Below are 25,842 nucleotides of genomic sequence, written 5' to 3'. Positions count from 1 at the left end.
CTAAAGCGTTGTCAATATCCAGCGGACATGATGGCTTCATAACCCTTGTACAGTATAACATAGCTCTGTGTTCTGGGTACCACAGTGTGCCCCGGGAAAGGGCGGCAGCACTGGTCGCGATCCCTGATTGGCAGAGAGCAGTAAAGAGGCGGGGCCGAAGTTATAATTGCCAGCAAACGCCCATCGTCTTCTACTGTCGCGTAGAAGCTCACGCGCACAACTGCTGTTTATGTGGTTGTGTGACGTCATCCATCTTGGTATTCGCCGACACGTCCCTTCCTAGTTTATCATGGCCGCCTTGAAGACGTCTCGGAGACTCAGGAATTCATGGCAGCTGCTTATCGTAGCCGTCTTGTTCAGCGCTGGCTCCACAGTTACTGCGGAAACTACAGAAATAGACGAGAGTAAGTGTGAATATTGTTTATTCCGTGCCGAGTGGAGTCGGGGTGTGGACTACAACCCCCATAACCCCTTTGGTGGATGCGCAATAGACTTGTAGTTTGAAGTTTTTAGAACGGTTGTCGCCTCTGTAGTTGCTGGGGTTGTGCAGGGTCTGGAGCCCGGGAATCACTGGGCTCCCCTCTTCAATCGTTCTGTCCTGTTATTAGGCGTCATACAGAGATGGTTATATGTTATTATGTTTGTATGTTCCATCAGTGTCTGATTCCAGTGGCCAAATGAACTACAATATCAGGATGATTAGAAGGCAACGTACAGCCAAGAACAGTCTAATGATGTGTAGTGGAGCAGTTACCCATAACCAGAAGTGTATTCAAAAGGAACGGGAAATATAAATCAAGGACTTGTACTTCTCCTTCCTACCGGATCCACTTCTGACTTTGGCTCAAAAACTGTAGGTGCAAGGAGCCCTAAATATGTAAAATATATATAGAAACAATGGAGTAGCTCAACCAAATTGTGTAGAGCAGTGGGTGCCAGCAGAAAAAACACCCCAGGTGAAGGGATGTACAAAAATCCACACCAAATAGAAATGCTGCGGCACTCCAAAAAGTATAGTGAAAAAAGAGTTTATTGACCTGACATCGGAAGCGACGTTTCAGCTGCCCGATTGCAGCCTTTCTCAAGCTTGAGAAAGGCTGCAATCGGGCAGCTGAAACCTCGCTTCCGATGTCAGGTCAATAAACTCTTTTTTCACTATACTTTTTGGAGTGCCGTAGCATTTCTATTTTGGTGTGTGTATATATATATATATATATATATATATATATATGTATATATGTATATATGTATATAGCAATCCAAGGAAAGCAGCACCCCCAAAAAAATGTAGTGGTGCACGCAGAGCTGGACCTCGGTCAATGGTCCATATGTAGCTATAAATTAGTAGAAGTCCGCAGCATAGATGCTTGAGAAAGACCAGGAGTGCTGGTTGAAACGTTGCTGTAACTTTCACCTGATTATGGAATAAATTTCACACTTTTTTTCACCAACTTTGATTGTGTGCTGCGGACTTCTACTAATTTTTATATATATAAAACTCAACCTGTATGTATATAATCTATGTATGTTCCACAAAAACCTTCAAACGGCTAAAGATATTAACATGAAACTTGGCACACGTTACTTATATGCCTACAACAAACATAGGATAGGTGATTTAACCCTTACTCACCCCTATTTGCCAGGGGCGGGGTTTACGTTTAAAGTCCCATACAAGTCTATGGAAAATATATGTTACGGCATAACTTCCAAACGGCTGGAGATATTTCAATAATACTTGGTCACATGTTACTTATATGTCCACTTAAAATATAGGATAGTTAATTTAACCCTTAACTACCCCCCCCCCCCCCCATTTGTGAGGGTCGGAGTTTTTGTTTAAAGTCCCATGCAAATCAATGGGAAATGTGTGTTCCCACATAATTTCCGTATGGTTGGAGATATTTCAATACCTGGTACACATATTACGGGTCGGGATGTGAAGGCAAAAGCTTCCTCTGGTGATTTTTCTCCACAAAAAGGATTAGGAAGGAAAAACCGGGCAACGCTGGGTACTCAGCTAGTATACAATAAACTCCAGGGCCGAAGCCCGGCGTCACGAACGCCCCTCTTTCAATTCCATCCCGAAAATATAACTTTTATTAGGATGCTTAAAATATTTTAAGTATCCTAATAAAAGTACATTTTTAGGGATGGAGTTGATAGAGGGGTGTTAGTGACTCCAGGCTATGGCCCTGGAGTTTATTGTATACAGTGGTCCCTCAACATGATGGTGATCCGTTCCAAATGGACCATCGTTTGTTGAAACAATCGTATGTTGAGGGATCCGTGCAATGCAAAGTATAGGACAGTTGTCTACAACCTGCGGACCTCCAGATGTTGCAAAACTACAACACCCAGCATGCCCTGACAGCCAACGGCTGTCCGGGCATGCTGGGAGTTGTAGTTTTGCAACATCTGGAGGTCCACAGGTTGAAGACCACTGGTATAGGAAGTTATACTCACGTGTCCCCGCTGCTCCGGACCCTCACCGCTCGTCAACGCTGCCCTTGATGTCGGCTTCCATCACTGTCGCCGCATCCCCGGGGTGTCCCCGACGCTCTGGCAAGGCCTCTGTTTCCCCGGCATCCTCGCTCTCTGTCGCCGCCATCACGTCGCTATGCACGCCGCTCCTATTGGATGACTGAGAGAGAGCACCGACAGAGAGCGCCGACGATGCAGGGGATGCCGAAGAGGCCGCGCCGGAGCCCCGAGGACAGGTATATAATTATAAAGGCGTAGGCGGGGGTTACATTATAAATGTGCTGGCAGGGGGGGGGCACATATATATACACTGCGGGGGTATATATTTTTGTGCTGGCGGGGTTTATATCTTTATAAATGCGCTGGGAGGCTAGATATATAGCACTATATATCTTGCCCCCCACAGCGCTTTTAATATACATTGTCCATTTTAAAAATCCCTGCAGGGAGCCCTGATTGGCTCCTCGGTACTGGCCATTCAGAGCTCCCCGCGGGGAATTTAAAAATGGAAGTAAAATACATCGGAGATCGCAGAGTTGCGGACCATGCCGCCTGCTTAATAACTTCTGATCGGATTGGGTCTCAGAAGGGAGACCCGGTGCGATCAATCCCTCAGCCCCTGCACTACTACCCCCATCATGGAACTGATTAAAAATTGTTACGAACGGTTCAAAACGGATACCCGTTTGATCAGCCGTTTCTATCTGTTTTTTTAAATCTTTTTTTTTTTTTTAAACGGAACTGGGTCAAACGGTCGTGTGAATGCCTACTGAATTCCATGGCTACTATCTGTACCATGTGTTGCGGGGTACTAATGGAGGAGAGAGGGCGACCCTTTTCTCTCTTTCAAACTGACCATATCGCCAGATAACTCCTTTAGATGGAGGAGAGAGAAAATGTTTTATGTTTAAATCAGTCGATTGTTAAACCATCAACCTACTTTTATTTGTGTATGGCCACCCTAAGGATGGTCGATAGTGATTATCCATAATAAAGCTTCTCATGTGTTCCCCAGTTATTTGGAGAGAAGATTTCCCGCATCTTTTAGGAGCCAGATCTCTCACCTTATCTTAAACTGGTCTAGACTTTACAGGCCTCTGCATTTTGCACACGTTTAGTTACATGTTAACACAAATAACAAACCAGTTGTCTCCTTTCTAATGCAAAGTTAGCTGATGATTAGACAATAGGGACATCTGTTTGTAGACCTGTAATCTAATCTGCATTCAAATGTTTTTTTGTGTGTTTATGGTGGGGATTAATTAAATGGATAAAAAAAAAAGTCAAAAGAAACAAAAAACACTAAACAATGCATATCAATCTGTGCACTTCCATAGACAACTGCATCACATAAACATCTGCAGCCAACTTGTACTCTCAGGGATGTGGAAATCCTATCGCCTGACGCCCGGGACATGTAGTTCCGGGCAACGGGCAGGTGAATTTTTCATAGATTTAGCCCTGTATCGGGCAAGCAGGGACAGACCGACTTCACCCTTATTCTTCTTTAAGGGTGCATTCACACCACGTTTTTGCAATACAATTCCCGTATCAGGTTTTTGAGGAAAAACGGATTCCTCAAAACCTGACTACACTGTATCAAAACGTGTGTTCAAATTTCAACCCGTATAGAGTTAAAAACCATATACGGTTTGAAAAATGATGTCCGGTTGCATCCGTTTTTTAAGAAAAAAACGTATACGTTTTTAACTTTTCACTCCATTTAAAAAAAAAAAAAAACTGTGCAAAGTCAAAAACCGTACTGTGAAAACCGGATGCACATACAGTTCTGTACGGTTCCCATTGACTCCCATATTAAAAAAACGTATACGGTTTAATACAGTTTTTCAACCGGACCAAAAACCGTGGTAGACTACGGTTTTGGGTACAGGAAAAAACCCTGACAAAACCGTACAGGATGCAAAACGGACAAAACCTGATGCATCTTTTTGCATAAGGTTTTCAATGGAGAGTCAATGCATACATTTTTCAGTAAGGTTCTATACGGTTTTCACATAGAAAACGTATACGGGAACTGTATTGCAAAAACGTGGTGTGAATGCACCCTAATGCCGGTGTGAGGCGAAGGAGCTGATGCAAGTCTGCACCTCACATCGGCACTCAGGGTGTATGGAGGGGGCAGCGGCCCCCATCTGATTTCAGTAGCCGGGGGCCGCTGCTCAGAGCCCTCCACGTGCGGTGAAAAAATCAAACCCATGGCTCTGCCCTCGCTCCTCCCTGCTGTAGCTTCAGCAAACTTGCTCCTCCCCACTCTAGCTTCAGCAAACTTCGGAGAGCGAAGGGGACGGACGGTCCGATTTTTTCACGGGTCAGAATTATTCACCTCACATCGGTGTGAGGTGAAACAAATCAAACCCATGAAAAAATCGGACCGGGAGCGAGGGCAGAGTCATGGGTTTGATTTTTTTTCACTGCACTTCTGCAGGAGATGATTAACCCCTTCATGACCCAGCCCATTTTCACCTTCAGGACCTGGGCATTTTTTTGAAAATCTGACCACTGTCACTTTAAACATTAATAACTCTGGAATGCTTTTACTTATCATTCTGATTCCGAGATTGTTTTTTCGTGACATATTCTACTTTATGTTATTGGTAAAATTTCACTGATATTTGCATACTTTCTTGGTAAGAAATCAAAAAATTTCATGAAAATTTAGAAATTTTAGCATTTTTCTAACTTTGAAAGTCTCTGCTTGAAAGGAAAATGGATATTCCAAATAAATTACATATTGATTCACATATACAATATGTCTACTTTGTGTCTGCATAAAAAAATTGACAAGTTTTTACTTTTGGAAGACACCAGAGGGCTTCAAAGTTCCGCAGCAATTTTCCAATTTTTCTCAAGATTTTCAAAATCGTAATTTTTCAGGGCCCAGTTCAGGTTGGAAGTGGATTTTAAGGGTCTTCATATTAGAAATACACCATAAATGACCCCATTATAAAAACTGCACCCCCCAAAGTATTCAAAATGACATTCAGTAAGTGTTTTAACCCTTGGTGTTTCACAGGAATAGCAGCAAAGTGAAGGAGAAAATTCTAAATCTTCATTTTTTACATTCGCATTTTCTTGTAGACCTAATTTTTTAATTTTTACAAGGGGTAAAAGGAGAGAAATCACCCTAAAATTTGTAACCCAATTTCTCTCGAGTAAGGAAATACCTCATATGCGTATGTAAAGTGTTCGGCGGGCGCAGTAGAGGGCTCAGAAAGGAAGGAGCGACAATGGGATTTTGGAGAGTGAGTTTTTCTGAAAGGGTTTTTGGGGGGCATGTCCCATTTAGGAAGCCCCTATGGTGCCAGAACAGTGGACCCCCCCACATGTGACCCCATTTTGGAAACTATACCCCTCATGGAATTTAATAAGGGGTGCAGTAAGCATTTACACCCCACTGGCGTTTGACAGATATTTGAAACAGTGGACTGTGCAAATCAAAAATTTTATTTTTCATTTTCACAGCCCACTGTTCCAAAGATCCGTCAGACACCTGTGGGGTGTAAATTCTCACTGCACCCCTTATTACATTCCGTGAGGGGTGTAGTTTCCAAAATGGGGTCACATATGGATATTTATTGTTTTGCGTTTGTCAGAACTGCTGTAACAATCAGCCACCCCTGTGCAAATCGCCTCAAATGTACATGGCGCACTCTCCCTTCTGGGCCTTGTTGTGCGCCCCCAGAGCACTTTGCGCCCACATATGGGGTATCTCCGTACTCGGGAGAAATTGCATTACAAATTTAGAGCGTCTTTTTTCCCTTTTACCTCTTGTGAAAATGAAAAGTATAGGGCAACACCAGCATGTTAGTGTAAAAAATTTATTTTTTTACACTAACATGCTGGTGTAGACCCCAACTTCACCTTTTCATAAGGGGTTAAAGAAGAAAAAGCCCCCCCAAAATTTGTAAGGCAATTTCTCCCGAGTACGGCGATACCCCATATGTGTCCCAAAACTGTTGCCCTGAAATACGACAGGGCTCCAAAGTGAGAGCGCCATGCGCATTTGAGGCCTGAATTAGGGACTTGCATAGGGGTGGATATAGGGGTATTCTATGCCAATGATTCCCAAACAGGGTGCCTCCAGCTGTTGCAAAACTCCCAGCATGCCTGGACAGTCAATGGCTGTCCGGCAATACTGGGAGTTATTATTTTGCAACAGCTGGAGGCTCCGTTTTGGAAACAGTAGCGTACCAGACGTTTTTCATTTTTTTGGGGAGGGGGGGGCGGGGCTGTGTAGGGATATGTGTATATGTAGTGTTTTTTACTTTTTATTTTAGGTTAGTGTCAGTGTAGTGTAGTGTTTTTAGGGTACAGTCACATGGGCAGAGGTTCGCAGCAAGTTTGCCGCTGGAAGTTTGAGCTGCAGCGCAAAATTTGCGCCATCTCAAACTTGCAGCACTCACTGTAAACCTCCGCCCATGTGAGTGTACCCTGTACATTCACATTGGGGGGAGGGGGCAAACATCCAGCTGTTGCAAACTCCGAGCATGCCCTTTGGCTGTCCGTGCATGCTGGGAGTTGTAGTTTTGCAACAGCTGGAGGAACACTGGTTTGGAAACACTAAGTTAAGTAATAAACTTTCAAGTGTTTTGCAACCAAACTTAGTGTTTCCAAACCAGTGTGCCTCCAGCTGTTGCAAAACTACAACTCCCGGCATGCATGGTCTGTCAGTGCATGCTGGGAGTTATAGTTTTGCAACAATTGCAACAGCTGGAGGCACTGAGGTAGGAAACGGACAATGTTTCCCAACTAGTGTGCCTCCAGTTGTTGCAAAACTACAACTCCCAGCATGCCCAGACTGCCCAGGCATGCTGGAAGTTGTAGTTCGGCAATATCTGAAGGATCAGATGTTGCCGAACTACAACTTCCAGCATGCTTGGGCAGTCTGGGCATGCTGGGAGTTGTAGTTTTGCAACATCTGGAGGTCCACAGTTTGGAGACCACTGTATAATGGTCTCCAATCTGTGCTCTTCCAGATGTTAGAGAACTACAACTCCCAGCATGCCTGGACAGACTGAGCATGCTGAGATTTGTAGTTTTGCAACATCTGGAAGAGCACAGATTGGAGACCATTATACAGTGGTCTCCAAACTGTGGACCTCCAGATGTTGCAAAACTACAACTCCCAGCATGCCCAGAAAGCCAAAGGCTGTCTGGGCATGCTGGGAGTTGCAGTTTTGAAACTCCCAGAGGCAGCAGTGAGATTGCTTTACGGCGATCTCACTGCTGCCAATGAAGATGCCTCACTGCTGCCGGAAACTCGCCTCCGGGACGCAGCGCCGCCTGGAGGACGTCGCTCGCGCCGGGACCGCTCGGGACACCGCTCGGACGGGTAAGTGACGCCGGGGGACGGGTCAGGGACACTTAGCAGAGCGGTGTGTGTCCCGATCCCCATGATCGGGACTCACACACCGCGCTGCTAAGTATTCTGATAGCGAAACGCTGCTATCAGCTAGTCAGATTTGACAGCTGATCCCTGGGGGGGGGGGGGGGGTGGGGGATGAAACCCCCCGTGGTCGCATGGTAAGATGGCTGGCTATCAGTGATAGCCACCATCTTACCGGGCGCTGCGGGATGCCGCGAGTAGCGGCAAAAATGTTCATGACGTACCTGTGTGTCATGGGTCGGGAACACCTTGCCACCCATGACGTACAGGTATGTCATAGGTCGGGAAGGGGTTAAGCCACGCCCCCTCATCCCAGCGCAGCGGCAGGTGTATGTATGATGTGTGCATATGTATGGTGTGAGTGTATTTGTTATGTGTATAGATGATGTGTGTATTTAATGTATGGTGTATGTGTCGTGTATATATGATGTGTATGGTGTCTGTATGTGTGATGTGTGTCTGATGTGGGTTGGGCAGCGGCAGGTGTATGTATGATGTGTGCATATGTATGTGGTGTGAGTGTATGTGTGATGTGTATAGATGTGTGTATGTAATGTTTGTGGGGTGGGCAGCGACAGGTGTATGTATGATGTGTGTATGTAATGCATGATGTGGGGGGGGGCAGCAGTGGGTGTATTTATGTATGATGTGTCTATGTACAATGTATGTAATGCATGATGTGGGGGGGGCAGCAGTGGGTGTATTTATGTATGATGTGTCTATGTACAATGTATGTAATGTGTGATGTGGGGGGGGCAGCAGCGGGTGTATTTATGTATGATGTGTCTGTATGTATGTACGTAATGTATGATATAGGGGGCAGTGGCCGGTATATGTGTATGCATGATGTGTATGCATGCATGTATGTTTTGTACAGGGGCGGACTGACAAGTGCTGCTGCCAGTTGTGCTAAGTTTTTACATTTATTTTTAGTGGCTGAATTTTAAAACGCACAGTGGAGTTAGACCACAGTGCACCCCATGCATAGGCTGCCGCAACTGCAGGGTAGACCTCAGATAGGGCAGATGTCTGCTGGAAACCTGGAATGCCACAAACTTCAGTAGGCCAGGGACTGGCTAACCAGTGTGTACCACAGATAGCAGCCAATCCAACAGATGAAGATGCATCCATGTACATTATAAGGGAAGAATCAGACAGTGTTGGAACAAATAGTGATATCCCATTAATTTTATCAAAAAACTTACTCCACATGAGAAATCTGCTTATGACTATCTTGATCAGAGACAGTGGACAGCAACTCTAATAACCTTTTATATGAATGATCTTCCCTGAGGTATGATCCGCATAGCAAATGCCATTGAGCCCAACACACTCTGTAAATCTGTTTTAGACATAACATATCATAAACTAACGGATCATGTCTTTGAGTCTGGTTAGTTTCTCTACTGGAAGCCTAGCTTCCATCTTGACTGAGTCAAGCATGATACGCAGGAATGTTAATTGTTTGGTTGGACCATCTGTATTTGTAGGGGAAACAGGCACCCCTAAGTTGCAAAACAAACACTGCAGAAACCTTAGACTAGCTGGTATGACAACTGGGGGTTCTAACAAAAGAAAATAGTCTAAATAGTGAATAACATATTGACAATCCATGACATTTTGCAGCACCCAATGTAGTGCTCACAAAGGTGAGTTTGACAGCAAAATAATACATGTTTTGCCATTTAACCCCATACCATTTCCACAAATCTTCCCTAATTTGTATTAGTTTGAAGGCATCTATATCAGCTTTAGGCAGCCAAGTACCTACATCTAGTTGCAAGATGACCTGCACCGCTTGGTCAATAGATGCATATTTCATGGTGAATTCATCCAAAGGTATTAATTAGAGATGAGCGAACTAACAGTAAATTCGATTAGTCTCGAACTTCTCGGCTCGGCAGTTGATGACTTATACTGCATAAATTAGTTCAGCTTTCAGGTGCTTGTGTGGGCTGGAAAAGTTGGATACAGTCCTAGGAGACCCTTTCCTAGGACTGTATCCACCTTTTCCAGCCCACCGGAGCACCTGAAAGCTGAACTAATTTATGCAGGATAAGTCATCACCTGCAAGCCGAGAAGTTCATGACAAATCGAATTTACTGTAAGTTCGCTCCTCTCTAGTATTAATGCATTCAAACTGGGGATAGGTGCTAAGGTGCTGACAGGTCATAAATTATACACGTGTATTTGCGCTTATTGGGGGAGATTTATCAAAACCTGTCCAGAGGAAAAGTTGCTGAGTTGCCCATAGCAACCAATCAGATCGCTTCTTTCATTTTTCAGAGGCCTTGTTAAAAATGAAAGAAGCGATCTGATTGATTGCTATGGGCAACTCAGCAACTTTTCCTCTGGACAGGTTTTGATAAATCTCCCCCATTGTATTTGCCAGTGACAACCCCCCAAAAGGCTGACTCTCCAGTTGACAAATGGAGGAACTGAAAAAGGCCGGATTATGAACCCCCTTCTCTTACTCCTCCTCTAGCAATTGAGACACAATTTGAGGTGTGTGGATTGTGGCAGATCCATCAGACCAGTGTGAAACCAGTGGAAGCCCGCTATCAGCCATTCAACCCAAGCAGCGTCAGGGTGACTACTCAGAACCTGGGCCAGAACTTGCACTTGTACCATGCCTAGTCACACTTGAGGGCCTTTTTGTGTGCACACTGTAATAGGGTGCGCTCTGTAGCAATAGAAGCAAACATGCAGTTGCTGTAGTTACAGGTGGCCATGTTGAAATTGTTACATATTTGGCTTTTGCCCATGTACCTAACTGGGCATCCGAATGTCAACTGTACTACTTGGTTTCTGACTGTCCGCAGGCACCGGAGCTGTACTCCTACATGCACCAACCTCAGACTGTGCATTAACTTGTACACACCAAGCAGTCGTATGAGAAATAGAGTTGCACAGCGAGCAAGTAGGTGCTTTGAGCCCTGCAAAATGTTTCCAAAACAACTTAGTGTCTAAAGAGCCCCAATTAGTAACATAAAGCCTGGAAAGGAATGCCCTTCTTCCTCAACTCTAACATCAACTTTCGGATGGTCCAGCTTTGATAGGACAGTACGCTACCTCTATCAGAGGCTCTAGCAGGAGTCTCCAGTACGGAGAGGACCTCCTCTGTATCCGAAACGTGAGACATGACGTAGGACCTATCCGGGCCAAAGAAGGTACCGGAGAAATGAATAGAAAATAATGAGCAAACTATACCAGATACTGAACCCACCTTCATGAACCTAACTGACCTGCCAACAACCAGAACCAACTTGCATGAAACCTAAGAATAAATGGAAACCATCAGCCTAAGGCTACCATACCTATACTCAACACCACCATAGTGACACCACTAATATCCTCACTCTATGCCACAATATGTATATGCTCTGAAGGACATGTTGATTACCAAAGCTATACAGAATGCCACACCTGAAGGAGAGTCCGATATCAGTGACCATAGTGGGTAACAGATTGCCTGTACATGAGACCGTTATTGCTCTGAAGGCATGTCAGTAACAATAACCATGCAGGAGGCCCCCCTGAAGGCATGTCAGGTATAGCAGGTGACCAACTGCCTATGTGCAAAACTGTTATTGCTCTGATAGTGAATCTGCGGTAATAACCATACAACAATCTCCCCAGTAGATATGGTGGATATGAATTTGACAAAATGCATTACATGTTATGAGTGAGCTGTAGATGTGAGTCACCGGTGTCTGTATTGCGGAAGTCTGCAGCTGACATTGTATTGGAGGGAGGAGGAGCTGCATTTCAAAGCCCCGTACCCACCCAGTCTGCGTGATACAGGCTATGCGTGGAATTACAGACCCTTCCATGACCCCTTAAAGTCTAACAGCCTCCCAAGGCTAGACCCGCCAATCCGAGTGAGTGACTTCACCGCCTAGGTCACCCGCTAGCTTCATGCTCCTGACTGAGCAGTCTAGCAGTAAACAATGCCTCGGCCAAAACACAGCAACCAGGGAACAGTAAAACAGTGACAGACATTTGATACAGCAAGTGAGCAATGTTAGTGAATGAAGTATCAGTGCACATAAAAAGATTTTGCCGGTACGCGGCACTTCTCCCCCGAACGTACTACAACTGACAGAAAGCCACCGACTTTCCTACCGCTAAAGGGGACGTATGAATTCACAAGTCTATGGGAGGGGGCGGGGCATGACATCACAATGCTCCGTCCCCTGCACCACCAGCCATCAGTCTCGGAGAAAACTTAGCTCCGGGCTGCTGCAGGGGGGGATCCTTTGGATAGGGAATAAGATGTCTAACATCCGAGTACCCCTATAAATAGCCCTCGCCACTCCCACAAATACAGCCTTAATCAGGTTTAACACTTGCTGATGTCGCCCCCCCCCCCTTGTGATCTCATGCAGGGTCACCGCTGCTGCATCTTTTCTCAATATTACAAGGATTCAAGCACCCCGAGGTCACGCACCTATCACCCCCCCCCCCTCAAATTTAAATATTTTTTGTCTTTTTATTTATTTATTTATTTTTGGAAAACTTTAATAAACATGAGCATAAGGCATATAAAGAGAAACAAGCTCAGTCACAAAATGTCAAATAGCAGACAAGGACATGAAGACTTCTCCATAATGGGTGTACCCGTATAACAGGGAGCCATTAAACTCAAGGCCAGTCGGATAGGCAATGAGTAAAACAGGCTTCAACAATAATCTAAGGCACAGCTAAGTATAGACAAGGGGGGGACTATAGAAGAGGCAAAAAATATCCAACAGAGGGATAACAGGTACAGGCAGACTAACGGCTACCAAACAAAAATGGAAAAAGAAGGGGGAAGGGATTAAGAGAAGCAAGAAGAGGGGGAGGATGAAAAAAGCAGATAGGAAGAGTACATACCTTGGAGGGCTGTGGACACAGGCAGGGCCACGGACAGTGTGCAGACTGACACTACTTAGCAAGTAACATGTTCGAGAAAAGGCTGGGAAACCAGATGAGTAATTATGATGTCAAGTATAAGGCTCTATAAACATCGGAGGACATAAAATGTATCCAGGGTCCCCATATTAAGTGATGTTTTGACGAGTGTTGTCTAGAGCCAGCTATTAATTCTTCCGGGCCTGTGGGTATCGGGGTAATATTTGGAGGTTAGCGCTAGCTGTTTTGGGGGCTAACGCTAAGCCCCAACTTGGCAATGGATTCTGTCTACTAGACGCCTTCCACTACTAAGCTTGAAAATTCAATTATAAAAGACACAACACATTGAAAAAAATGTTATTTAAAAAAAAAAACACCCCCCCCACAGCCCTCGTTAACACTTTTATTGATTTTTTTTTTAAACGCTGTTAATCGTCGCAATCCACCAAATCTGACACAGTCCTCTACATTCACGTATCTAAATTTCAAAGAAAAAAAAAAGTTTAGTACATTTTTTGTTTCCACACACCAGCAAAAATGCAAGTAAAAAACACAAGAAAAACTGACAAAACGCAGGAAAAAGCTGGGACAGGCTGTAACAGGCTGGCGTTATTTAGGCTGGGCATGGCCAGTAACAATGGTCTTCGCCCACCCTGGTTATGTCAGGCTGTTGCTGCTTGGTTGGTATCTGGCTGATACTGAAAAAATTAGGGAACCACACCCTTTTTTTAAAAATGTATTTATAAAAAAAACAAAAAACGCATAGGGTTCCCTCTATTTTCAGCATCAGCCAGATACCAACCAAGCAGCAACAGCCTGACATTACCAGGGTGGGGTGGACCATTGTTACTGGCCCTCCCCAGCCTAAATAACACCAGCCTGTTACCGCCTAGGCCCAGGAGCGCCATTTTTGACACTCCGGACCTGTTGATATCGGCTCTTCCCGGCACCCCTGTGGCGGTGGGTACCGGGGTAATAATTGGGGGTTAGCGCTAGCTGTTTTTGGGGCTTAACGCTAAGCCCCGGATTGGTAATGGATTCTGTCTATAAGACTGCTTCCACTACTAACCCTGAAAATTCAATTATAAAAAACAGACACATTGAAAAAAAATGTATTTAAAAAAAACTCTCCCCACAGCCCTTGTTAACCATTTTATTGAAAAAATAAATAAATGCTGGTCATCGTCGCAGTCCACCGAATCCGACGTAGTCCTCTTCATTCACGTATCTGAAATGAGAAGAAAAGAAAAACAAGAAATATGGGTTAGTAAATTTTTTTTATGCAGCGTGTTCATAAGGGAGTCTCCAATTGTTGCTAAACTACAACTCCCATCATGGGAGGCTTTAGTTAAGCAACAGCTGGAGGCACACGGGTTGCAAAACACGGAGTTTGTTACTTAACTCAGTGTTTCCCAACCCGTGCACCTCCAGCTGTTGCAAACCTACAACTCCCAGCATGTACGATTTGTCTGTGCATGCTGGGAGTTATAGTTTTACAACAGCTGGAGGCGCACAGGTAGGGAAACACTGAGTTAGGAAACAGACAATGTTTCCCAACCAGTGTGCCTCCAGTTGTTGCAAAACTACAACTCCCAGCATGCCCAAGCAGCCGAAGGGCATGCTGAGAGTTGTAGTTTTGCAACAACTGGAGGAGAACAGTTTGGAGACCACTGTGTAGTGGTGTCCAAACCGTAGTCCTCCAGATGTTGCAAAACTACAACTCTCAGCATGTCCAGACTACCAAGGCTTGCTGGGAATTGTAGTTCGGCAACATCTGAAGGACCAATGTTACAGAACTACAACTCCCAGCATGCCTGGACTGTCTGGGCATGCTGGGGGTTATAGTTTTGCAACATCTGGAAGAGCACAGATTGGAGACAACTGTACAGTGGTCTCCAAACTGCGGCCCTCCAGATGTTCCAAAACTACAACTCCCAGCATGCCCAGACAGCCAAAGGCTGTCTGGGCATGCTGGAAGTTGTAGTTTTTAAACTACCAGAAGCAGCAGTGAAGAGCTTCTCTGATGCAGATGCCACCGCCGCCACCTCCACTTACCCGCCGCCGCCAACCCTTGTTCCTCCAGCTGTTCGGTAAGTGCCGCAGTCCCCGTCGCAGCTCTCTGCATCATCTTCCCCTGCTGTGCTCGGACTTCTAGCGGCAGGCAGAGCAGGGGAAATTAACTTTACCCCCCAGTCAGCTCATTCACTGTGATTGGTCCACAGGGACCAATCACAGTGATCGCTGACCAGGACCATCGACAGATGGTCCTGGGGGGTGTTGCAGAAGTTGTCCCCTGCTGGAAACAGCGGGGCTTCTACCAGTTAACCCGTGCGATGCCGCGCATCGCCGGGTTAACTGAATGCCGTTTATAAACACGGATCGCAGCAGATCTCCAGAATGATCTGCTGCGATCCACGTTTAAATTAAAAAGCCCGTGGTAAATGCGGCTACATCGCGCTGCCACCGGCTTCTATATACAGTACACTGTCATAATTCATAATCCCCCACCGGGAGACGGGAGCTCTGATTGGTGGATAGCTATTGACCAATCAGAGCTCCCGGCAGTGGCGATTATGAATTATGACAGTGTACTGTATATAGAAGCCGGTGGCAGCGAGATGTAGCCACATGTACCGCCGACTTCTATAGTTAATAAATGCGGATCGCAGCGGGTCTCTGGAGAATGACCTGATGCGATCTGCACCTCAGCCCCTGGACTACAACTCCCATAATGGGCAGAGTCTGTCCATGATGGGAGTAGTAGTTCAAAATGTCCCGCAGTTGGGGGATGTGCAAGTGCCATCCCTCAGCGTTGCGGGACTACAACTACTCCCATCATGGGACACTCTGTCCCATGATGGGAGTAGTAGTCCAAGGGCAGAGGAGCAGATAGCAGCAGATCATTCTCCAGAGACCTGCTGCGATCCGCATTTATTAACTATAGAAGCCAGCGGCACATGCGTCTACACTGCGGGGGAAAAAAACGCAGTTAGTAAATTCATTCTACAGTAGAAAATGCTCTATGGTAGAATTAACTGTAGACAAGGGGATGAAAAGTTCTATCAAAATGTGTGCAAAAAAAGACGCAAAATACACTTGCACTTTTTTTTGCGCAAAAAAATAGACACAAAATAGCTCTATATACAATGATAAATTCTCCCCTAAGTCCCTATTGTAATAAATGGGATTTAAGAGATTGCCAAATTTACATGTAGGATTCTGTAAATTTGACTTGCTTCAATCATGAAATCATGAATCGCGCACATGCTACCTGGTCTCCTGGATACTATATGGGCCTCTTCAATTGACTTATGATCATCTGCTGATCAGTGATATATACTATTGTAGTAAAGACCTTTTAATCCATGAAAGGTGTCTGCTGTAAAGTAGAGCGTTTCTGCTGGTATACTCTTGTCTCAGCTCACTTACCCTTGGTATCGTAAAAGGTGATCTTTGTACACAGGAGTGCTAGGGGTGTGTGTGTGTGTGTTTCACATACCAAAGCACAATATGCCGTCATCAATAGTGCCACTGCCATGTCACCTAAGTAAACAAGTCATGAAAGAAACTAGTATGATCATGTAGCTTATGGGCCGACGCTTACTTGTTCCAAATTATGCAAAGTTGTTTTGGGGTGTAAATAGACTGTCTGGCAGATGCTGAATTTCAGGTTTGGCTAGAAAGACAAACCTGATGGGGGATTCTTATTTGTGTAATATATTCAGCCTACTTGTAGCCACAATGTCACATTCTCTGTCATCCCGTAAAACACAAGCTCTTGTGTATTCTTTCACAGCACTATAAAAATATTAATTACATGAAAGGAGTTGAGCTGTGCTTACTATTGATAAAAGAACATACAATATCGGAGTACAGTTTACATCTCACCATGGGTGGCAAGCAGCATTTCCAAATTCCTGATTAGTTCTTATAAACAGTTTGCTTTACTAGTGTATTTGCCTGTGGTATGTGCTTTATTGGAGTTTATGCTATGATATGGCTAAAAAGAATTTTTTAGTTACGTGATAACTGTAAGTGATTTTCTGGCATGGTAAGTTTTTTTTTTTTCTTCTGTAAAAAGGAGCAGGCTTGCTTGAAAAAGAGTATTGTGCCACAGATCCCCCGCTGCTGCTTTTTCGGGTGGGTCCTGCTGATCTTTACATCTCTGTCCCATTTTAAAGGGGTACTCCAGTGAAAATTTTTTTTTTTTTTAAATCAACTGGTGCCAGAAAGTTACAGATTTGTAAATTACTTCTATAAAAAAAAGTTAATCCTTCCTGTACTTATTAGCTGCTGAATACTACAGCGGAAATTCTTTTCTTTTTGAAACACAGAGCTCTCTGCTGACATCATGAGCACAGTGCTCTCTGCTGACATCTCTGTCCATTTTAGGAACTGTCCAGAACAGCAAATGTTTTCTATGGGGATTTCCTTTTACGCTGGCAGGTTCCTATTAAATTCTGTTCTCCTTCTCCTCGTACTTTTGCTCATTCCGGACAAAAAGTTCAATTTTAACCTCATTGGTCCACAGAACTTGTTTCCAAAATGCATCAGGCTTGTCTATATGTTAAATTGCAAAGTTCAAACGCTGATTTTTGTGGTGAGGACGTAAAAGAGGTTTTCTTCTGATGACTCCTCCATGAAGACCATATTTGTACAAGTATCTCTTTATAGTGGAATAGTGTACCACAACTCCAGTGTCTTTCAGATCTTTTTGGAGGGATTGTGCAGTCAAACGTGGGTTTTGAATTGTTTTTCTCACAATCCTGCGAGATGTTCTCTGATTTCTCTTGGTCTTCCAGATCTTGCTTTAAGTTCCTGATGACTGCCATTTCTTAATTACATTCTGAACAGAGGATATTGACATCTGAAAACGTTTTGCTATCTTCTTATAGCCTTCTCCAGCTTTGTGAGCGTCAACTATTTTCAGTTTCAGATTTCTAAACAGCAGCTTAGAAGAACCCCTGGTGCTGATTGTTGGGGCAAGGTCAGATGAGTCTGGGCATTTAAAACCTTTGAGATTGACATCACCTGGTCTTCCCAGATGATGATTGAGAACAATCCATGACACTGGCAGGTCTCAGCTTTGTAAAGGGGGCAGTGCATGCTATAAATTCTGCAGGGTGCCCAAACTTTTGTAGACGCCATTTTTTTGTTTTCTGTTATTTTGAAAGTGTAAATGATGGAAATAAAATCTAACTTTTGTTGACATATTATAAGAATGTCTAATCTGTAATTTGATGCCTTTTGGAGATTTTTCCATCTTTCCTTGGCTTGTCTTTATGCACATTAATACAAATTTTTACCTGGGGTGCCCAAACTTTTGATCTCCACTGTGTGTGTGTGTGTGTATATATATTATGTATGTAACCCTTGAATCCGCAGTAAGATGAACACAACAGTATTGGACAGTCGCTTTAAAGAGGATAATCACGCAAGGTGACTATCTAATATGACAGATACTTGATATTTGATCACATTGAAGAAGTTTGATCCTGTACTGTTAGGCTGGGTTCACACTGTAACACCAAAAACTAAATAAGTGCACAAGAGAAAATAAAAACTTTTATTGAGCTTCATAAATAAAATCATAACTTAAAAGAAGCTCCAGTACACATACTGAAAGGTAATTATGGGAAAGAAGCACATATAAACAGGAAAGTAGGATATAAATGGAAGACAACAACAACTAATAAAGATGCAATCAGACTAAAATATCATATAAAATACAGTGCATATAAATGCTAGCTAGCAATATAATAGGGGTACCAATGGATGAATAACATAACAAACCTGCCAATTACACAAATCAAACTGTGTAGTGCCAGACCATACCTACCTAACCCCATTTTCTGTTTCACTTGGTGAGAGCTTTGTCAGGGGGCTGGGTTCACACTGCAGAATTTCCAGCAGGAACACTTCTGTCCGGAGAGTCCTAGTGCATCTATTGCTGACTTAATCAGTCAGCGAAAGGATTGCGTGGACATTGCCGTCTCCATAGACTGCAAGGTATTCTGCTTGAATTCTGTCGGAAGAATGAACAGGCTTCGCTGTCAGTGAAATGTCCGCCTCAGGGCTCATTCACACTGCGGATATGCCATTGGTGGAATTCCACTGCAGGAATCTGCTTGGAGCAGAGTCTCATTGTTTGCAATGGAATTCTGCAGCTCTGTTCAGACCACGCACATCTGCGTGGTCCTATCTCTGAAGTATTTAGTGGTGCCTGCTTCCAGCAGAATTCAAATGACTTTAATGTCTGTAGTGTGGACAACCCCTAAGGGGCCCATTTGCATGGCAGAATTTCCTCACTGAATTTCTCAACTTTTTTTTTTTATGTAAAAAAAAAACTACACCACTACTTTAATCATAACTTTTATATTTCTACCCACAGACCTATATGAGGGCTTGTTTTTTGCGTCCCCAATTTTACTTTGTAATGAAATCACATGTATGGCACAGCCCAAAAAATATTATTTATGTGGGAAAATTGAAAAGAAAACACCAATTTAGCAAATTTTGGAAGGTTTTGTTTTCACGGTGTATTCTTTAAGGTCAAATTTACATGTTTTCTTTATTCTGTGGGTTAATACAATTAAAATGATACCCATGATATAGGCTTTTCTATAATTGTACTGCTTAAAAAAAATCTCAAACTATTTTAACAAAATTGGTATGTTTGAAATTGCCCTATTTTGACCACCTATAACTTTCCAATTTTTCCGTATATGGGGCGATATGAGGGCTCATTTTTTTGCGCCGTGATCTGTAGTTTTTATCGGTACCACTTTTTGGTTTCACTTTTTATACATTTTTTTTAGAATTAAATGTAACAAAAATGCAGCAATTTTGGACTTTATTTTTTCACGTTTACGCCGTTCACTGTACAGGATAGTTAACAATATATTTTGATAGTTCAGAAAAACGGATGATTTACGTTTTTATTGGGAGGGGATGTTTAAAAAACAGTTTTTTCCTTTTTAAAAATTTTTTTTATAGCAATCATTTGATTGCTAATACTGTTCACATAGTAACATAGTTCATAAGGTTGAAAATAGACCAGAGTCCATCAAGTTCAACCTATAACCCTAATAAGTCCCTATTGAGTTGAGTTGATCCAGGGGAAGGCAAAAAACCCTCATACTAGAGGTAAAAAATTCCTTCCCGACTCCAAATATGGCAGTCAGAATAAATCCCTGGATTAACATCCTGTCCCTATAAATCTAGTATACATAACCAGCAATGTTATTACTCTCCAAAAATGCATCCAGACCCTTTTTGAACTCTATTACAGAGTTCACCATGACCACCTCCTCCGGGAGAGAATTCCACAGTCTCACTGCTCATACAGTAAAGAACCCCCGTCTGTGCTGGTGTAGAAACCTTCTTTCCTCTAGACGTAGAAGATGCCCCCTTGTTATTGATACAGTCCTGGGTATAAATAGATCATGGGAGAGATCTCTGTACTGCCCCCTGATATATTTATACATAGTTATTAGGTCTCCCCTAAGCCTTCTTTTTTCTAAACTAAATAACCCTAATTCTGATAATCTTTCTGGGTACTGTAGTCCTCCCATTCCCCATATTAATCTGGTTGCCCAGATTATGTGTGGTCTGACTAATGATTTGTACAGCGGTAGAATTATTTCCTTGTCATGGGCATCTATGCCACTATTGATGCACCCCATGATTTTATTAGCCTTGGCAGCAGCTGCCTGACACTGGTCACTACAGCTAAATTTACTATTCACTAAGACTCCTGAATCCTTTTCCATGTAAGTCGTCCCAAGTGTTCTCCCATTTAATACATAATCCCAGCCCGGATTATTCTTCCCCATGTGCATTACCTTACATTTATCAGTGTTGAACCACTTCCCAGCCCAAACCTCCAACCTATCCAGATCCATTTTTAACAGTTCACTGTCCTCTAATGAGTTTACCGCTTTACAGAGTTTAGTGTCATCTGCAAAGATTGCTACTTTACTATTTACTATCTTCCCAAGGAAACTATAGACCGGTAAGTTTAACGTGCATTGTGGGTAAATAGTTTGAAGGATTTATAAGGGATTACATACAGGAATACATAGGGGATAATAGTATTATAAGTGATAGCCAGCATGGGTTTACTAAGGATAGAAGTTGTCAAACCAATCTAATTTGCTTTTATGAAGAGGTGAGTAGAAGCCTTGACAGAGGAATGGCTGTGGATATAGTGTTTCTGGATTTTGCTAAAGCGTTTGATACTGTCCCTCATAGACGTCTGACAGGTAAGTTAAGGTCTTTGGGTTTGGAAATTTTAGTTTGTAACTGGATTGAACACTGGCTCATGGATCGTACCCAGAGAGTGGTGGTCAATGATTCGTACTCTGATTGGTCCCCGGTTATTAGTGGTGTACCCCAAGGTTCAGTACTGGGCCCGCTGTTGTTTAATTTATTTATCAATGATATAGAGGATGGTATTAACAGCTCTGTTTCTATCTTTGCAGATGACACCAAGCTTTGTAGCACAGTACAGTCTATAGAGGATGTGCATAAGTTACAAGATGACTTGGATAGACTAAGTGTCTGGGCATCCACTTGGCAAATGAGGTTCAATGTGGATAAATGTAAAGTTATGCATCTGGGTACTAATAACATGCATGCATCGTATGTCTTAGGGGGGATTAAACTGGCAGAGTCACTGGTAGAGAAGGATCTGGGTGTACTTGTAGATCACAGACTACAGAATAGCATGCAATGTCAGGCTGCTGCTTCCAAAGCCGGCAGGATATTGTCATGTATCAAAAGAGGCATGGACTCAAGGGACAGGGACATAATACTCCCCCTTTATAAATCATTGGTACGGCCTTACCTGGAATATGCTGTTCAGTTTTGGGCACCTGTCCATAAAAGGGACACTGCGGAGTTGGAAAGGGTGCAGAGACGCGCGACTAAACTAATATGGGGCATGGAACATCTTAGCTATGAGGATCGATTAAAGGAGTTACAATTGTTTAGTCTTGAGAAGAGACGGTTAAGGGGGGATATGATAAACGTATATAAGTATATTAATGGCCCATACAAAAAATATGGAGAAAAACTGTTCCAGGTTAAACCCCCCCAAAGGACGAGGGGGCACTCCCTCCGTCTGGAGAAGAAAAAGTTTAGTCTCAAGGGGCGACACGCCTTCTTTACCGTGAGGACTGTGAATTTATGGAACGGTCTACCTCAGGAACTGGTCACAGCAGGAACAATTAACAGCTTTAAAACAGGATTAGATACATTCCTGGAACAAAATAAGATTAATGCTTATGAAGAAATATAAAATCTCATCCCTTCCTCAATATCGCGTCACACCCCTACCCCTTAATTCCCTGGTTGAACTTGATGGACATATGTCTTTTTTCGACCGTACTAACTATGTAACTATTAAATAGGACAGGACCCAAGATGGACCTCTGTGGTACCCCACAAGTAACAGTCACCCATCAGAATAAGTACCATTAAAGGGGTACTCCGGTGAAAACCTTTTTTCTTTTAAATCAACTGGTGGCAGAAAGTTAAACATATTTGTAAATTACTTCTATTAAAAAATCTTAATCCTTCCTGTACTTATTAGCTGCTGAATACTACAGAGGAAATTCTTTTCTTTTTGGAATGCTCTCTGATGACATCACAACCACAGTTCTCTCTGTTGACGTTATTATAATAACACTTTATTTATTGTTGTCCTTAGTGGGATTTGAACCCAAGTCCCCAGACCTGCAAGGCAGCAGTGCTAACCACTGAGCCACCATGCTGCCCTTAGCATACATCTGCTATGCATACATCTGCTATGCATGGTTGCTAAAATGGACAGAGATGTCAGCAGAGAGCACTGTGTTCGTGATGTCATCGGTGTTCCAAAAATAAAGGAATTTCCTCTGTAGCATTCAGCAGCTAATAAGTACTGGAAGGATTAAGATTTTTTAATAGAAGTAATTTATAAATATGTTTAACTTTCTGCCACCAGTTGATTGAAAAGAAAAAAGGTTTTTACCGGAGTACCCCTTTAATAACCACTCTGTTTCCTATCATTGAGCCCGTTACTTACCCACTTGCACACATTCTCCCCCAGCCCAAACCTTCTCATTTTATGCACCAACCTTTTTATGTGGAACCGTAACATAGAGGGGGAAGATAGTGTAGATAGGACGGAGGAGTTAGAATAGTTAATAGGGATAGGCATCATAGGGAAAAAAAACATACACCATTGAAGTGCATGTTGACTAATTCAAGAAGTCTGTCCAATAAAACTGACGAACGGAGTTGAAAATTTCTGAGGAGGATTATGACATAGTAGGTGTAACAGAGACTTGGTTGGACGATAGCTGTGACTGGGCGGTCAACATACAGGGTTATAGTCTATTCAGTCTGTCTTTATGTAAAGTCCAATTTGAAGGCTGCACTGCTGGAGGATATTTGGGAGGGAAACGATAATGTGGAGTCATTATTGGTAGAATTATATGGAGATAACAATAAAAAAAATAGCTATAAGCCACCAGACATAATGGAAAAGCCAGAAGATCAATTATTGAGGCAAATAAACAAGGCAGCAAATCAAAATGATGTGAAAATAATGGGGGACTTTAACTATCCTGATATAAACTGGGAGACTGAGACCTGTGAATCTCATAAAGGAAACAGGTTTCTGACTATAACTAAAGACAATTATCTGTCCCAAATGGTGCAAGGCCCGACCAGAGGCAGCGCCCTACTAGACTTAATATTAACCAACGTACCTGACAGAGTAATTAATGTGCAAGTAGATGGACACCTAGGAAATAGTGATCATAATATGATACATTATAACTTGTTCTTCAATAAGGGAATCTCTCGAGGGGCCACAAAAACAATGAACTTTAGGAAGGCAAAGTTCGATCAACTCAGAGAAGCCCTTAACAATATAAAATGGGATAATATCCTCAAAAAGAACAATAGACACTAAATGGGAGACTTTTAAAAATATCTGAAATTTTCACTGTAAGATGTATATAGGGCATAGCACTGATTAGTGTTATCGGTGATCTTCTGCTCTGGTCTTCTCGATCTGAGACCAGAGCAGAAGAACCTTGGAGACGGACGGAGACAGGCAGTTGAGGGGACCTCCGTCCACCATTATGGACGATTGGATCCCCGCGGAAGCGCTGAGGGTGATCCGATCATCCATTTAAAGTACCGCACTGCCGCAGATGCTTTGATCTGTATTGATCATGGCATCTGAGGGGTTAATGGCAGACTATCGCGGATGTCCGGCATTACCTGCGTGGTCCTTGGCTGCTGATAGCAGCCGGGACCTGACGCGCATGACGCGAACACCGGTATGGTGCTCACGGTCATGGTGGAGCGTAAATGTACGTCATGGTGTGTTAAGTACCATGGCACCATGATGTAAATATAAGTCCATTGTCCTTAAGGGGTTAAAATAGATTCAATGTGGAAATTTTGGCTTCAATCCCCATGTCAGTTCTTTTGGCTAGGTTCACACTAAGAAATTTCTGTCTGGAATTCTGCCTAGAAATTCCAGTGCAGCTGAAACCCATTGTTGTCACTGAGATTCCACTGCACAGTACAGAATTATAGCAGCGGACATTCCGCCACTAAAATTCCACTGTTCCTTTAGTTTATTACAGCATCACAAAAATGGTTTGTCTGCAGAATTCACTCATATAAGTTACACAGTCTCAGAAACTTCTACAACAATTTTTTGTGAATTCATCCCTAATGTACCTAGGTAGCAAGAAGCAATGGGGATATATTTTATAGCACCTGTGACTTCAAGGTTGTTGGAATCTTTTTCTTCCCTGATCAGTCAACTCCAGTCATCTTGATTAGAAGACAGATGTATTATTACAGATGTATCGATACAGACGGGTGATCCTACAGCCAAGCGGGTCAGGAGCAGAGTCGCACCCAAAGTTAGGTGTTTATCTCTTCTATAGTAACATTTTGAATGTGAGCTGATTGGCTAAAGGCACACTGGTGGCTAATGATGCATAGATAGCTTTATTGGCAATCACAGTGCCCCTTTTGCAGGAATTTCCTAATATAGCAAAAGCTCATTGGCATTCTTCTACCAAAGGTCAGTTGCATAGTTTAACCCCTTAAGGACCAAGCCCATTTTCACCTTAAGGGCCAGAGCGTTTTTTGCACATCTGACCTCTGTCACTTTAAGCATTAATAACTCAGGGATGCTTTTACTTATGAATTTGATTCTGAGATTGCTTTTTCGTGACATATTCTACTTTAACATATCAGTAAAATTTCGAACAATTTTCGAACTTTGAAACTCTCTGCTTGTAAGGAACATAGACATGCCAAATAAATTATATACTGATTCACATATACAACATGTTTACTTTATATTTGCATCATAAAGTTGACTCGTTTTTACTTTTGGAAGACATCAGAGGGCTTCAAAGTTCAGCAGCAATTTTCTAATTGTTCACAAAATTTTCTAAATCTGAATTTGTCAGGGACCAGTTCAGGTTTGAAGTGGATTTGAAGGGCCTTCTTATTAGAAATACCCCACAAATTACCCCATTATAAAAACTGCACCCCTCAACGTATTCAAAATGACATTCAGTAAGTGTGTCAACCCTTTAGGTGTTTCACAGGAATAGTAGGAAAGTGAAGGAGAAAATTCAAAATCTGCATTTTTGACACTCGCATGTTCTTGTAGACCCAGTTTTTGTATTTTTATAAGGGGTAAAAGGAGAGAAATCCCCCCCCCCCCCAAAAAAAAAAAAATTTGTAACCCAATTTCTCTCGAGTAAGGAAATACCTCATATGTGTATGTAAAGTGTTCGATGGGCGCAGTAGAGGGCTCAGAAGGGAAGGAGCGACAATGGGATTTTGGAGAGTGAATTTTTCTGAAATGGTTTTTGGGGGGCATGTCACATTTAGGAAGCCCCTATGGTGCCAGAACAGCAAAAAAAAAATCCATGTGGCATACTATTATGGAAACTACACCCCTCAAGGAAGGTAACAAGGGACAGTGAGCCTTAACACCCCACAGGTTTTTGACGACTTTTCGTTAAAGT

General features: G+C 43.0%; 1 protein-coding gene across 2 annotated transcripts in view; it reads left to right on the top strand.

Annotated features, from left to right (window-relative positions):
- Positions 1-267: 267 nt before the first annotated feature.
- The window catches only part of C4H5orf15 (chromosome 4 C5orf15 homolog), a 37,653-nt gene continuing 12,078 nt past the window's right edge, over positions 268-25,842 (top strand). The window contains exons 1-2 of one of the 2 annotated variants that reach the window (XM_056516602.1): positions 283-404; positions 24,534-24,722. In XM_056516602.1, coding sequence (XP_056372577.1) covers positions 24,656-24,722 — 67 coding nt within the window. In that variant the 5' untranslated portion in view covers positions 283-404; positions 24,534-24,655. Of the gene's footprint in view, positions 405-24,533; positions 24,723-25,842 lie in introns of both variants that reach the window. The other variant, XM_056516601.1, reaches the window with a different exon arrangement.

The sequence above is a fragment of the Hyla sarda genome, chromosome 4 (assembly GCF_029499605.1).
Source record: "Hyla sarda isolate aHylSar1 chromosome 4, aHylSar1.hap1, whole genome shotgun sequence".
Taxonomy (NCBI): domain Eukaryota; kingdom Metazoa; phylum Chordata; class Amphibia; order Anura; family Hylidae; genus Hyla; species Hyla sarda.
The sequence above is the reverse complement of the archived record's forward strand: the minus strand, read 5'-3'. Positions and strand labels throughout refer to the sequence as shown.